The sequence below is a fragment of the Anguilla rostrata genome, chromosome 2 (assembly GCF_018555375.3).
Source record: "Anguilla rostrata isolate EN2019 chromosome 2, ASM1855537v3, whole genome shotgun sequence".
Taxonomy (NCBI): Eukaryota; Metazoa; Chordata; class Actinopteri; order Anguilliformes; family Anguillidae; genus Anguilla; species Anguilla rostrata.
Genome location: NC_057934.1, coordinates 45,177,746 through 45,193,613, shown reverse-complemented (window position 1 = coordinate 45,193,613; position 15,868 = coordinate 45,177,746). Strand labels below are relative to the sequence as shown.

At 40.5% G+C, this 15,868-nt stretch overlaps 1 protein-coding gene across 1 annotated transcript; it reads left to right on the top strand.

Annotated features, from left to right (window-relative positions):
• The first annotated feature begins 325 nt into the window (after positions 1–325).
• Positions 326–15,554, top strand: snx8b (sorting nexin 8b). Its single transcript, XM_064322511.1, has 13 exons — positions 326–466; positions 2,205–2,332; positions 4,235–4,364; positions 6,063–6,253; positions 7,393–7,513; positions 7,718–7,854; positions 10,046–10,126; positions 10,311–10,471; positions 10,918–11,047; positions 11,145–11,213; positions 11,540–11,689; positions 11,845–11,994; positions 12,354–15,554. Exons 1-13 carry the CDS (start codon positions 445–447, stop codon positions 12,468–12,470), a joined length of 1,587 nt encoding a protein of 528 aa, XP_064178581.1. The 5' UTR covers positions 326–444; the 3' UTR covers positions 12,471–15,554.
• Positions 15,555–15,868: the final 314 nt, after the last annotated feature.

Sequence of the window (15,868 nt, the reverse complement as noted above, 5' to 3'; positions counted from 1 at the left end):
CAATCACAACAAATGCTCGTTAAGCCTTTGTGTAATTACAGCATATACATTTAACACATTAAACAGATTCAGCGAAATGTTATAAATAAGATAATCACAATCGCAATAGATCAAAGATAAGCACAATAAGCAAAAAAAAGAGAAAAAAAGATTTTTAAAGTGCATTTTATGTGTGTAGCATACATGAGAAACATTACTGAGCATATGGTGGGAATATTATGAATTGAGTTTAGATACTGTATAAATGTAAATTAAATCTTAACTGAAACACATTTCCTTGTTCAGCGACGAAAATGTTTACAGAAGGCTATTCTTAGTTAACCGAAATATCATTCATGCGTTTCAACTCAGGGTACCTTCCTCTTGGCCAACCTTACAATTGGGGAATTTTCTCTTTAGGAAATCACATGGAGGTGCTGTCGCCCTCACATGACAATCTGAACTATGGAAGGAGACATCAATGAAGGTAGCTAACGCAAAACCGAATAATATGTGTCAGCTTCATTCTTTTATGTATTTTATGCACGGCCAAAAGAAATGGTTGTCTTTTGGTTACTTGTTTCTATTCGCCATCTTAATTTTGTTTCTTAATAGTTCGTTTAGGCTACTTGTGTTTCCAGCTCATTTGTAATTAACTGTAACTAGGTTATCTTGATAATTCTAGAAAGCAAACTAGCTTCTGTATTAGTAAGTATCCTACTTCATGAGAAGTATCAGTTTTTGAATTATTTCATTGGTTTCGATGTGGCCTGTCAGAGGACCCGCGTTGCATTCAGTTAGCCAACTGCTGCTTTACGTTATAGGCTATGCAGAATCTAAACACGAAAAACAACGAATTGAAATTTGAGATCGATAACTCGACATTTCTTAGAAGTTCAACTATCATCGTATTTTAAAAAGATATAATTTCGCGAAATGCTTATTTTCTTTTTAAAAATGTTTTTATTGTGATCGCATACACCATATGTTGACGTAAACATTCTTCTGGCGAAGTATTCTTTGCCCTACCATGTGATTTAGAAGTGCATGCTCTATTCGTGCCTGTTCAGATGCCAGTTGTACAGGTTACTCCTGCTGTGTAATGCAATTATGGGAAATGCCTACACGTAAATGTAAACGCCGAGATAAGTATGCACCTCACAGTAGGCTATTCGTGTCATTCCAGTTAAATTAAGTGGATTGTTAACTTTTGATATATAACTTAGCCTACTGTGCTATGTGAACATAACAGTGCACTTAGAAGTCAGAGAGCAGCACTGGGTTTCGTGAAGTGATGCACTGTTGTTGCACAGTAAATGGGCAATGTGCCATCCTGTTAGGATGGTCTGTCCATTCACCGGATACGCTTCTATCAAGGTTTCCATAGTGACCCCGTGCAGGCCTCAGTTGTTTCCTTGTACCAAGAGAACATCCAGAGATCTTTTTGTTTTTGTGAAAATAATTGGGCTAGACTGAAGGAAGCTGGGCAATCGCTACAGTAGAAAAAAGGTGTTAATAATGTATATATTCGTATTTCATGAATTCCTTTCAATGGGCACCCTTATACGTGGAAGCTTATCTCACTTTTACAGCTGTGGATATATGCTTAAACAATTCAGCTGATGTACTTTACTCCAACTTTTTACAGTGCAACATAATACATTAACTTATAATGGAGAATGTGAGCGTGACATGGGAGATTTATGCTTTGAATTGAAAGTGTTGTCTGGTATAATATCTGGAAGTCAGACTTGAATTTCTTTTTGAAAGTACATGTCTTTCTTAACTGTTTTTTAGTCTGTTGTTTGTAATTATTAACTCTAGGCATTACCGCAGGTATTGCAGGTAAAGTCATAGCTTGTTTTACACCTGATCATGTCTGATTTGAGTTATGTATGTTTTTGTAGGAATATTCTGTAAGATAGTGAAGTCCAAACAAGGCCACTTTTTAAAACAAAGTCCTTTTTTTAAAAAAAGTGGCCTTGTTTGGACTTCACTATCTTACAAAATATTCCTACAAAAACATACATAACTCAAATCAGACATGATCAGGTGTAAAACAAGCTATGACTTTACCTGGACCAAAGTCCTTTTTTTCCTCATTTGTAAATCTCCAAGTGTGAGATCACAGAGGCCATTAAGCTAGTTTTGAACCAGGCATTAAAACTAATATGTTACATCTCACAGTGCTGTTTATGATCCAGTTCTTTGCTTTCTCAATACAGGGTCAGTTCCTCCCTACTACAGAGAGGTTTATGAAGCACTGTGCAGTAAAAAAGATGAACGGGTGCAGTTAGAGGTTTTTCAAAGGTTGCTCAGAAGTACTGATCTTCCAAATTCTATGCAAAACCAGGTAAGTCCTAAGGAATTCAGTGGATCTTGTGCTTAGTGGTTATTTCAGCAGGCTTGTGTCAGTCTGGTTCATGTTAATGTATCTTAAAATTTCCTTATATTAAAATATATATATATGTATCTTAGTCAGAATCAGAATCAGGTTTATTGCCAAGTAGGTTTTCACATACAAGGAATTTGTTTTGGTCTGGTGATACATAACAGTGAACATAAAATAAAATAAATAAAATGAAATGAAATAAAATAAACATAGTGTAAACAGTAAACAGTAAACAATAAACAATAGTGCAAGGGGACAAAGTGTCCCCTTGTCTGTTTGTTCTTGAGTTTGTTTGAGCTTTCATAGTGTTAAAATAGTACAAACACACATTATTTGCTTCATTCCAGCTTAAACTTTTCTTAGATAAAAAGTGCTGCTTAATCAAGGGTCATAGCACAGGAAATCCTCTCCTTTTAAAAGGGAAAAAGAGGAAAGCAGACAATGCACCAACTGAATAGGAAGTGGAAGGAAAAGCTGAAAAACAGGTTGTAATTTGTGACCTGGCAGGTGTTTGTGGAAATGAAATGCCTTCTCTTGACTTACAAAGTATATTATTGTAGTGACAAAATGTATATATGTATTGAAAACGTGTGTATTTTGATACATTTGTTGTCATTTAAAAAGTTTTCATATCTTAAATTCCTTTCGAAATGCCCTGAATCTCATTAAGATCAATAATTTATATATATACTGTATTTCTTTGGCATTGTTGGAGTGTGAATGTGTGTGTGTGTGTGTGTGTGTGTGTGCATGTATATGTGTGTATACTGGGGACTGGTCAAGACATGCAAAATGTAGATTTGCATTTTATGGAGTGATTGTGTAAAAAATATTTATATATTGGGGATAAGTACTGCTACACACAGAACAGTAGATGTATACCTAGGCAGTAAAATGATACTGTTTATAAATCTATCTCGACACAATGAATTAAAAACAATATAATTGTTCTACAACTGTTTTTTGTTAAATGATGTAGATTTGCAACCATGTAAAAAAGGATATTGGCTGGATATTAGATATTGGTACAGTTTCCTATACAGCAGATGGCAAACACTGTGGTACACATGCAAGGTGAAAATAGGCAGGTCTATACAGTCTTCCTATGCTTCCTTGTCACAGAAGCACAGATAACTCAAAGGCAACCAAGTATATTTCCATGTATTATGTAACACTCGCTTGCCATAATGAACTAAACATGTCACTGATGACATCCACATGTTGTCCAACGTGGAGCGCAAGTTTGCTGATTGGCCAGTGCACAAGCACGCCCTTGCTACACCGTTAACATTACTGTGGTGGTACCAGCCATCCTCCACCTTGGACCATGGGTTCCGGCACCATTACAATCCCAGAATTAACTTATTAGTTTATGTCCTTAAAATAGTATCAGTCTGAGTCCGCTGCATATTATTTGAATGAAAATAACACTTTAATATTTCTTTAACACATGTCTACTGTTTAGAAGCGATCTAGTGTCCAGATAGGTCTTTCATATAGTGATAATGTTGATATGCCAGTCATCATTACACATTGGCATGGTGGGGTAGTATTATGGTATACTGGGGCAAAAAAATAACTATGAAGTCAACCATGGAACTGATACCAGCTCTTTTCTTGAAGGAAGACCCACAGTAACTTGCTGATCCTGCCATGGCCATCCAACAGCACATTTGTTTGACTTCTTCTTCCCCCATAATTATTAGGTTGTTTTTGCTTTTTTTAAAACTAGAATTCAATGACTTGCAGACCCCTATCCTGGATCGTTCTGAGTGTACTGCTGGGGTATTGTTGATGTGTATATGAAAAACGTAATGGTAGATATGTAGTAACTGTAGAGCTGACATTCTTCTCTCTCTGTAGATTGCAGAACATGTGGAACATAAGGATGGGTCCCTCTCCAAGTTGTCCCTGTATAAAGCCCTGGCACTGATTGCACTTGCTCAACAGGGAAAGCAGCCTAGCTCCAAGCTTCTGGAAAACTACATACAAGGTAACATACATCATGCTTTTTTATGTGTGTTTTCTTATGCAAATATGACATGGCAAAAATGTGTACCTTGAAGTTGTTATAGTTTTCTCAATCAAAAACCTGAGTTTACGTGAGATGAGAGTTTTGTAATACAAATGCTCAGCATAACTGGTAGAACAACATTAGTGTTATCTGATTTATTACTGTGGTGTTTTTTTGTTTAGTCACTTACAGGAAGTGTTATAATGAAATCAGTAAAGACAGGAACTGTATTATTCCTCTACAGACTCTTTGTCTTTCCTGGCCCGTGTCCAAAATACCCTGTGTTTTGTATCCGGCCTCCACAACCATACTCCCTTACGAAAAAAGAAAAGGCTGGTCAGCACATTTTCTGCGTGTCTTCTGTTCTGACACAGCCTTTCCCCAGAGTGACATTTTTTTTGCATAGCATTGATAGTTGCAAAGCAACAGCTCCATTTCCAGGCACACCAGTGTTCTCAAGACTTTTTTCATTAAGATAAGTACATGACGGTTATTAATCTTTATAAAGCAGTAATTTAATTCTTACTGTGTGTTTGGACATCAAAGTGAAACCTAAGATCATTTGATAGACTAGAAAAGCACCTCATTGGCAGGCAATGAGGCCTGTTCAGAGCAGGAGGGCAACAATGAGAAAGTCCATGAATGCTAAGAGGAAAATCTCTGATTGCTGTGTTTTCAGACAGGCTCAAGAAAGAACTCCTGTTCCCTAATTCCCATATCATTATCCAGGACCTGTGTTATTACAGGTGCTTTCAATATGCCAGCCTCATGTGTGTTGTGAAACTCCCTGGAGTGCCGTTTTTCAGCCTGGGGTCTGTGGTTTTCAGTATGAATGCCTTTTCCCTCAGTTAGGGACTTTCACACAATCGCTTCTGGAGCCTGAAGAATGTATTGGAAAGGCAAAATTTTGGATGAAACAAAGCATTCTTTCTGTTTTCTACTATTTTTGTACTGTGACCTTTAGATACTATTTAATCTAGTGAGTTATTGTTATAAAAGCCATGTGTCATGTAAGTGAATCTGTTTGTGCGAGAGTGACCAGTAAGTGGACACGGCTGTCCGACACTTTGGAGTATTGCCTGTCCTGTGTTAAGGGATTAGTGCCTGCCTTTTCTTGTGCTGCATTAAAGTGGGCTTACAGTTCTGGATGGGCCAGTCCAACATGAAGTTGAAGAGCTGGTCAAACATGAGTGCTTCTTTAAGAGTTGCACTACTGTCTTCAGCTCACGATTCGAAAGTGACATCAGTCTTGGTCAGATTTGTTTCGCACGCTGTGTTTACGGGACTTTCCCTGGCAAGGCTGGCTTTGCGGCCTTTTGAGTGAAGCTGAAAGCACGCCAAGTCCGAACGCAGCCAGGGCTTGCAGTTATGTAAGTTACATGTGCAGCGTATAGCACGTTGAGTGCAAACATATGTGCTGTGGACCCACCTGGGGTCCTCTCTCTCTTTGCTGCCTTATGTCCAGTGATAATGCAGCTGTGCTCCGTTGTTCTGTTGGTCTGACTGCGTAACCTGTTTGGTCCAAATCCAGCGCTCGGGCCGTGGGGGTTTTTGGCATTCTGAAACGTGTCCCCCCCCTACTTTAAATATTTTGATTGGACGTCTGGAGTGACAGTAAATGTGGCTCATCTGCAGCTCATGTGTTTTGACATTGTGCACTTTTGGGTGTTTTGAAAGAGTTTCCCAAGCCCCAGCTAGGAGAGTTCAAGGACCTGCAGGCCTTGAGGATGCAGCCCGCTCAGGAGAGCCCCCTAGTGGTGAGACAGACCCTGGCACAGCTGCTGGGGCGGGACGCTGTGCAGGTGGAACTTATCCCTGAGAAGAAGGGCCTCTTCCTGAAGCACGTGGAGTACCAGATTACCAGTCAGGTGAGTGACGCACAGCCACTGGACTCTGTGAGAAGCCATGGAGAGGTTTAAATGGGGAAGAGGTCATATAACAGTTTATTGCAGGTCTGTTTAGTTTCACAATTTAAGCGCTGCAGATAGTACTGTTGAAACATTCTATAGCACAGCACTATGTTTTCACATTTTTGTGACAATCAGTATATTTAACTGATTTTGCACTCAAGATTATTATTAGTTCCTTGTAATGGCAATAAGATACTGCGCTAAATTAAATATACAGCTCCCCACTCCATAGATCAGTGTATATCACGGTCCATTTCAATTGGTTACTTTTTGAGGGGGCTACGTTTTCACATGAATGGCACAGTATAATGAAACAAAAACAACAGGATCTGTTTGTCTACAGAAAATATTTTTTTTGTTATTTGACACATTAATGGATGCAGTTATTCATAGACAGTGCTCAAAGCACTGTTAAATTTAACTGTGTAGGCAGAAACAGCCTGCTCAGTGGTTGACCACTGTTCCACTTTGAATGCTCCATTACTGATGCTGCAGTTTTCATCTACTGGCATAGGGCTTGTGTGTACATGAATTACACCACATCTGGGCGCATTAAATTGGGAACCAACTTGGAGTTACCTGAATTGGCGATTTCTCAGGGGGCAGGTTTTTGCCTGGGTGTGTCTTTGAAATTAATGTAATTTTTCATACTTTGTTCCTGGGCAATGTACAGGAGAGAGAAATGTTTGTTTGCTGAATCTTGGGCTTGTTAAGTCTGCACTATATGAAAAAAAGCAATGTTCTTTTCCTCAGTGATTCTGTGTTTAATTACTGTACATGAGCACTCCAAGAATGACTGTAGAAAATGAGGTCACTTTGGGCCCTCTCTGGTGAAAAGGCCACAGCTGAGAGGTGGTGTTTCTGTGCAGTGAGATTGCAGAAATAAATGGGGCCATTTTAAAGTGTCTTGCAGTTTTCTTTTGGAATTGGGAAAAGTGACTGGGGAGTATAAATCAACTCAGATGATTGCCAAATCTGCAAAGAGAAAATTCTTTTTTGTGTCCTAGTTTCATTCATCAGGGTATTTTTAGAGAAACTATGACCACACAATTTTTATCTCCCTGGCTTATGCATGGTTTCTTTTTTTCTTTCTGCAGCGTTTCAAAATATCCGTCTATCGCAGATACAGTGATTTTGATCTGTTTCATGAGCTTCTGCTGCAGCGGTTTGCCTACAGAATGGTGCCAGCTCTCCCGCCAAAAAGAATGCTGAAAGGAGGTATGCAAGTTCAGTTGCAAATGAAGAAGATAATTTTCCCAGCATGCAATGTGCCTGAACTGTAAACATGAGGGACTAAGGAGGGTCTTTCCTCCCTGCACTGTGGTGAATGTACTACAATAGGCTTCTGTTGTTGGGAAGTTACTTCCCTCTGTAAGCCATGTAGATGAGCTTGCCTTGCCTTTCCCTCTGTCATGTCCGCAGTCCTGACTTCCACCTCCGAGCGAGAGTTCATCGAGGGGCGGAGGCGTGCCCTGCGCAGGTTCATTAACCTGGTGGCTCGCCATCCCTTATTCTCAGGGGACGAGCTGGTGAAGACCTTCCTGACCTTCAACGGCTCGGTGAGTGGCCTTGTCCAATCAGAATGTCCCATTTGAGGGCACACATTGCTTGCGGACGAAGAGATGGCAAGTGCAGTCAGCATATTCAAGGTGTTCTTCTCAGAATTCCACGGGGCTCATTCTGTTTTCTCTGAAATGGCTGCTTTTTGATCCAGGCTTTCTACATCCCGCGCTGATTTTTTCTGTGTGGTTTCCGGGCTTGTTCTTGATTCCCTGCCACATCAGCCTTTTCACTGCTGAATGTGCCATTTTATTTTTGTCTTGTTTTTCTTGAAAGCATCTGTGCAGTCAGTCAGGAAACATCAGGGATGTACTGAGTCAGTTTGTAAAATCCTACACAAGAGATTTGGATCCATACCTAATTTAAATCAGACATTAAAAATCTTTAAGAAAATAGGTACTTGCCAGTCAGAATATGAAGTCTGATTGTGATAGTCAAAAGTCTCACACTGAAACTGCACTTCTTCTTTTAATCATTATCCACCCATGTGATCATGAAGTGGTGCTTATGCACGGGATTGCCACCCAGCTGATATTTTACAGGTCTTGTCAATTTTTATGGGCCCTCTTTTAACTAATTTTCCTGTAAGCCTTCTGCTATTTTCAAGAAATTCACTTTGGTCTCTTGAAATGTGTGGCCATAAACAGGAATATGTGTCTTTTGTGGCTATGTGCCAAGTTAAATATAGGTTGTACTGCCCCCCCCACCCCATACCACCACCCACGCTTACCGCCCTCAATTCCTGGCGTACCATCGTCCTCCTGGAGGCTACCATTCTGTTTCTCTTCTGCTATATTATATTATGGCCCTCTGCCATCCACCAGCTTGCTGAGCTGATCAGATGTATGCAAATGTATTATTTAAAACCTTCTTATGCCACCAAAGGGGAAAGAGAATAAAGGACAATAGAGACTCACGCACACCTAACACTGGCATAAAATAAGTAAGTATGTACTGTTGCATCTAACGGTAACCAGACTTCCCAACAATAAAGTCTGTGTAGGAGATTAACATTGGTCTGTTAAAAAAGAACAAGAATTCCTCAAATAAAAATTGATGAAAGTGCAAGCGAGTTGATAAATGCTGTTAAATGATAAACAAATGAGATGAGAGAACTGCAGGTGATAAAATCCTAAACGATTTGATTAATCTGTTTGATTTTACAAACGAAAATGCTCCTTTTTTATCGTCCACCGCCGCTGCTCTGTCAGTTCATTGTTTGACATTCCCACTGCCTTACCATTTATCGTTTAGTGTGTGCATAGATACAGTCAGCAACACATCATAGACGGGATGTAGGTGGAGCCAGTTAAGATGAAAACAATTCTGTGTCTGTCCCAACCTTTACCTGTTGACGAACACATTTGTCCATTTTCGCCTCTACCCAAACAAAGTGCCAAACATTTATTTAGGTCATCTCTTATCAAAAACATTAATCACTATAGACAGACTGAGTATAAGTTTTTTCCTGTGACTGCTTTTTCACACTCAGAAAGCATGCATATGAGTACTTTAACTTTAAAACAATAACAGCTGTAATCAATCATGGAACCAAGACGTTGGCCCAATAGCTTGAGCAAAATAAAAAAGAAAAAAAAAAAAGATTGCCAACCTGAACTGAAACATTGCACTAGAGGATAATTAAATTTCTGTGCGTTGATGTTTTTATTAAGATGCGGCGGGCTCATTAATGCTGTGCGGTGGGATGCCGAGCGGAGGGGGGAGGGAGACCTGCAAGCTGAGAGCTGCCAGTGGGCATAATGAACAGAGGGGAGGTTAATGAGGTCGGATCCACAGTGTCCGACCCTTTCATGGGCTCTCCGGCTCTATCACCAGCTAAAGAAAAATTGGAGCCGAAGCTACAAATGCACCGCTGACAGAGAGGGTCGGAATTTTGTTTTCCATGATCGTACTCCACTTGTGCAGTTCCCCCGGCAACCGTAGGCTTCATGCTATAGGACTGCTCCATATTCACTGCGCTCTATGTTCTGTTTTCACTAAAGGGCTCGCTTGTGCTGCATACAGATTAGTGGAGGTTTGTGCTTAGAATTGTGCTTGCCCTCCCCGGGTGAATTTGTAGGTTTGGAGCAGGAAAGAAGGACTGTTTTCTTTGCTGGTGTGTCTGAAATCTGCCCCACTTGTGAGGAGTCAAATTTGTAATTACACTTTTCCCTTTTCCCCCCCTCACAGGATGTTCAAAACAAACTGAGAGAGGCATTTAAGAAAGCAGGGGATGAGTTTATGACATGTAAAATTGCCACGCAAGCTAAGGTGAGCAGTTTATTTGGATGTATTCTCTGATACCAAATGATTGTGCATTTTCCTAACCCTGAGAAATAAATATTTGAATGAATATTAAATAGACTTGGCTTTATTTGCCATTCTGCATGGCTCTGTGGTACAGGACTTGAGGATTGTCTTCCAGTGTGTATTATTTGTTCTTGCCTTGTTACAGGAGTACCTCCCAGCAGATATCCAGGCACAGTTTTCCTCCAGCAGGGAGCTGATCCGGAACATTCACAATAGCTTCCAAAAACTGCGGGACAGAGCGGAGAAAATGGCCGAACGCTCCAAGGAGAATGCCACAGACCTTCTCATGTTTGGGAGGGAGCTGAGGTACGGTTACAATATGGCTCACGAGTTAGTCTCTCTCTTTCCCTCCCTCCCTCCCTTCCTCCCTCCCTCCCTCCCTCCCTCCCTCTTCTATCAGATGGCCCAATTTTCCAGCGTGGCTTTTGTTTTTCTGCCAGTTCAAAGTGCTTAAAGCTCAGTGCCTGCAGAAGTGTTCTAGAAACGAGTCTGGCATATTTGGTAGTCCACAATACATTGTTTAGCATGTATACTGTAACTCCTTCTGGTTTTTGGCCTGGCCAATTGGATTTGAGAAATGTGCTTGCAAATATGCTTGTCTAAATAAGATGATTATAATGTTCTAAACAACCTTTCCAAAGCTTTAAAGTCGTAAAATTGTTTGTGGTTTCTCCAGTGTATCTTCTCACAGAAACAGTGCTGAGCGCAATCCACTGGTGTTACAGAGGTGTTCATATTTGTGTTTATGGCAGCACTGTGGGTACAGATCCATCCCCGGTCCCTGCCATGGCCTCAGCAAACTGCACCTGGGGAACACTGCGGCAGTCTCTGAAGGGCTTGTCCGTGGAGTTCGCCTTGCTGGCTGACAAGGCAGCTGAACAGGTACACACCCCCGCACACAGTTCCCCACTGAGCCACATTTCAATGCCATTTTGCCCACTGTTGACATGCTTCTACCTTTTCATCGACTTTTTTTAAGGGGAGACGAGAGGAAGATGATGTGGTGGAAAAACTGAATCTTTTCTTGGACCTGCTGCAGTCATACAAAGTGAGTCTGTAAAACAGGAAACGGTTATGCGTACTCTTGTATATGTTTCATCTTGGGAGAATAACAAAGTAACAATGATGTGTGAATCGGGAGAAATATAGTAAAAGAAGAAAGGGGGCAGGGCCTGCCTGTGCTGAATGCAGAGGGGGTGGGGCCTGCCTGTACACTGTGTGGAGGGGGTGGGGCCTGCCTGTGCTGAATGTGGAGGGGGTGGGGCCTGCCTGTACACTGTGTGGAGGGGGTGGGGCCTGCCTGTACACTGTGTGGAGGGGGCGGGGCCTGCCTGTGCTGACTGGTAGCCTCTGGCCTGTGTGCGCACTGTGCAGGACCTGTGCGAGCGCCATGAGAAGGGCGTGCTGCACGAGCACCAGCGAGCGCTGCAGAAGTACAGCGTGATGAAGAGGCAGATGATGAGCGCCACCGTGCAGCCCAAGGAGCAGGTGTCTGTGGAGCAGCTGGAGTCCCGCATAGTGCAGGTAACACACGGGGCGGGGCTCGCTTCCGGTGCGCGCTCAGCACTAAAACCCCTGGGCAAACCCATCCAGGACCACAACTTCCTGTCCCTTTGTCCACCTTCATGTGTCAGAAGCTCTGCAGTTCACTCTCTGATGTCACACTCTGTGTCTTACAGCAGGAGAACGCCATCCTGACCATGGAGCTGCGCAACTATTTCTCCCTGTTCTGCCTCCACCAGGAGACCCAGCTCATCTTCACCTACCTGCCCATCACCTCCCACATACTTGGTGCCTTTGTGAACTCCCAGATCCAAGGACACAAAGAGGTCTGCGGAGTCATACTGTTCATCTCCCTGGTCACCCAGAGACCTTTGAGACTCCAGACAGGCATTGATTTCCCCAAGTCAACATTCAAACCGACCTATTTTTAGTGCTGGGGATTGTATAGAACACATGGCTTCCAAAAAAAAGTGATTTTTCTTGATTGTTTAAAATATATAATGAAACTCTCCCTGCCCTACTGGAGCATTCGTCATTTCTTTAGTGAATCTGTTTGGAATCTTCATATAATGTGGTTTATCCTAAAATTTTAGGTGTTAACCTAAGTAGTTTCTGGCCTTAGTGTGAACCAGCAATGTGCAACAAAGTTTGGTAACCAGATGTCGTGCCTGTTTTTTCCCCATAGATGGGTGCGGTGTGGAACGATCTTCACCCGAAGCTGAGTTGTCTTTTTGGGGGCAAGAACGGCATACCCTCTCCTCTCCTCACGCCTCAGACCGCTGTCGCCTTTTCTCCTAACTAAGCTGGTAACGACAGGAGGAGAAGCCTCATGTGCACCAGACTCCACGTCTTCCGGAACGGCTGCTTCCACCTCCAACCTTGAAATAAGCGGCTCGGGCTAGAATGCTACACCGGTCCCAGTTTTATCACACGTCTGCCATACAACATAGAGTAGTGGATATGCCCCGCTGTTACAGTGCTGAGTTTGTGAGATGGGGGATGTCCTCGGGTGCAGAGCGCTGTTTCAGTTTTATGTGGGCCAGTCATAGGAGCCACACGCGTGTTGCTGGGAGTGGGGAGGGAGGGAGGAGGGGGTGGGAGATGGATGGCTCGGGGCCATATGTGACAGCTGCACTACTAATGATGCCTTGTCCCTTTTGGCGAACACAAACAATGGATGTGCTCTACAGAGTGTCTTTCATAAAACAAGTAAATGTTCAGTTTTGCAATACTTCAAGCTATCTGGGCATGTTTGTGTGTCACAAATACTAAAAAAAGAAAAAAAAAGCACATGACATGGAGTGTTTATATAGAGTTTTATCTTGCTGTTCTTTTGACATGTGTACTTTGGTTATTTGAAGGCAGTAGAATGTATATAGCTCATTGAATATATAGAGGATTTGCATTGTCCTCTACAAACTAGATTATCTCACAGATTAAGTGTTGTTATTGTGAGGACTAATCTCATTGTAATAAACCCTAAAAAGAGAACTGGGGATTTGCTGGGCATTATCAGTACCATACACTTTTTTGCTTTAGCATTTTCAAGTATATATTTCCTTGAATGTCTTGTGGTAGCTATGCCGCTTGTGCTGCCAGTATACAAACTGTTTTGAACATGGACAAGACGACGATCTTGCTGTATTGTTATACATTGCAGTGTTAACACAACATTACAGCCGATACAACAGTTGAATTTGCTCAGGAGGTTTCTGGCTGAATCGATTGCCCATGCATGTTTGTGTTTAGGCACATCACAATCTTTAAACACAGTCAGCCCCAACACAGTTGTGGCTCAGTGCTGCTTCAGCAAAAAAGCTATTTTGAAGTAAATCATGGATAACCATACTTCTCCACATACGTTCTGTGCACAAATTGCACTTTTGCACAGTCTAACTCAATTCCATTTGAGGAACTGAGAGAACGGTTGGAGCCTTGTCCCATGATTTATAAATACATTTTTAAAAAGTTGAAGGAAGACTGCCAAAAGCCAGAGGATGGCACTGTTTTGCTGGCAGAGGCAGTCAAATAGGCCCTTTAAAAAAAATAAGTTCAGGGTATAAATCAGTGTAGAAAGATTTTCTGTTTTTTGTTTGTACCATAGTAAATACGAGATATATTTTTGTATATATAGTGTAGATTTGGAAATATTTTTTTCTTTAATAGTTTCAACAAACCCATCAAGATGTAATGACCCATTTGAAGTGCAATCGAATACTTTTATACTCTGAATTGTACATTATATTTTGCACAGCTGCAGTGTCCCCAGTTTAATGTTAATCAGTTTGAATGCTCATTTTAGTCCATTTACAGTTATGTTTGATTTGGAAGGGAAATGACTTTTTGATGGTCAAAACCTTTGGGACCATTGGAATTGTTTTCAGTGTTTCATTATAATTGTGTGCCATTGATTTTCTCATCTTTGTAACTGTGAAGAGCCTTGTTTTTTTTTTTGGTGAGCCAATAATTCATATGAGACTCAGCTGAATAGAAACCATTTGTTTAAGAGAGCATTTATAGTGTAAATTTCACTCATAATATCTGGGATTTTGTGGGTTTAGAGGGAAGAATATTAAACTGTTGTCAGTTTGTGGCAGAAAGCTAAATGTCAAAATGCCAAAGAAACTGTACATTTAATTAGCAGTTCTGCATACAGTGTTTAATTCCTAATTCGTGTGGAAGGTATACATCAGCAGCATATCTTCTTATTGTTGGAGTTGAAGGAAATTAATCCAGGAAAAGATGTATTGTTGCTAAATGAATAAGGAGAATGTCACTAGCCCAGTGAGACATTAATCAAATCATTTGATAATGTGCACATTCTTTACTGAATTTTCCAGTCATTAAATTTCTGTTGAACTTGTGAAAAGATATATACTTATCCATATGGTGTGCCCGTTTGCAGCTTTGTCAAGTTGTTGGTTTCACAATTCTATAGTTATTCCATACTTTGAAAGTGTTTTTTAGTTACATTCTTTATTCATTTTGCCTTATTTAGAAGTGAAAAGAATGTGGTCATTGTCAGGGATGTGCAGTTTTTGTGTTCAGGATTCTTTTAGTATGCCTCTTTAAAGGTATATGACAGATCTTTGCCTTATGAAGTTGTTCATAATATATTGGTGATAAAACATTCTTTAAAATCCTGTACTTCAGCTTTGAGCAATTTAATTACAATATTTTGCCATTTTTAATTTACTGCCTCTTACTTACCTTTGAAAATAATCTGCAATTCTAGATCTTGTTTTTCTTCACACGCCTGATGAAAGTTTTTTTTTTGGCCTAAGCTCAAGTACACCCTCTGTTGGTGTAATAAGCACAATGCACATATTATTATTTAGTTAAAACACTAACAACCATTTATTTAAACTAACATAGATACTGCACAAATTCAGTTTAGTTTAATTGTCCTAGATCTCCTCAGTAAGGTAGTATCATTCCTTTTAATATTTGAAGTGGGTATTTTGGGGAACATGCCTTTGGTATGTGAAATAGAGAGACATATTTTATGACAAGGTATATTTACATTCCACTGTGTTCAAGGACCAACATGTAGAAAAAGGTGTGCACGTAATAATGCATTTTACCATTGATGTATATGCCATGTGTCATGAAATCTGTAGGTTATTTTTTGATGCATAAAATATATAAAGATTATATATATATGACAGATAATAGAAGTCTTTGTGTTTTCAGTTTAAGCAAAGTGAAAGTATGACCTGGATCAATGCACAGTAGATAAGTGTCATGGACCATGGTTGAGTAAATGATCTGTCTCAGTTGTATCTTGATATTCCCATCAAGTAAAATGTCTTAGAAAGAGGTGTTGATAAAACTCAAATCATATCTTTGTATTAATAACTAATAAATTGTACGTGCTACTTGGTTATTGTGTGAACTCTGGAAAGTTATTGATATGATTGTCATTAATCTTCATGAAATTTTAAATTCACAGCATTCCAACTAGAAATGAATTCCAGAATGATTAGCATTCTATGACACTAAGACTTCAGAACACACTCAAATAATTAAATTTTCTGTAAAATTGCTAACTCCATTTCTTGGTATCGGGTTTTTCTGTCTCGGAGCGTAAGGCATACATTTCAAAATACTGGATCAGAAAGGCAGGAGTTGTATTAACCTGAAAACAAGTGGGCCTCCGAGGATGATGGATTAACCTAAAAAAGAACAAATGTGGTATAT

Excerpts from the sequence above, each read along its gene's own strand:
- snx8b (XM_064322511.1), top strand. The coding sequence starts at position 445 with ATGGAAGGAGACATCAATGAAG. Across the intron at positions 4,365-6,062 it reads TCTGGAAAACTACATACAAG|AGTTTCCCAAGCCCCAGCTA; the intron begins GTAACATACATC and ends GTGTTTTGAAAG. Across the intron at positions 11,690-11,844 it reads TGGAGTCCCGCATAGTGCAG|CAGGAGAACGCCATCCTGAC; the intron begins GTAACACACGGG and ends TGTGTCTTACAG.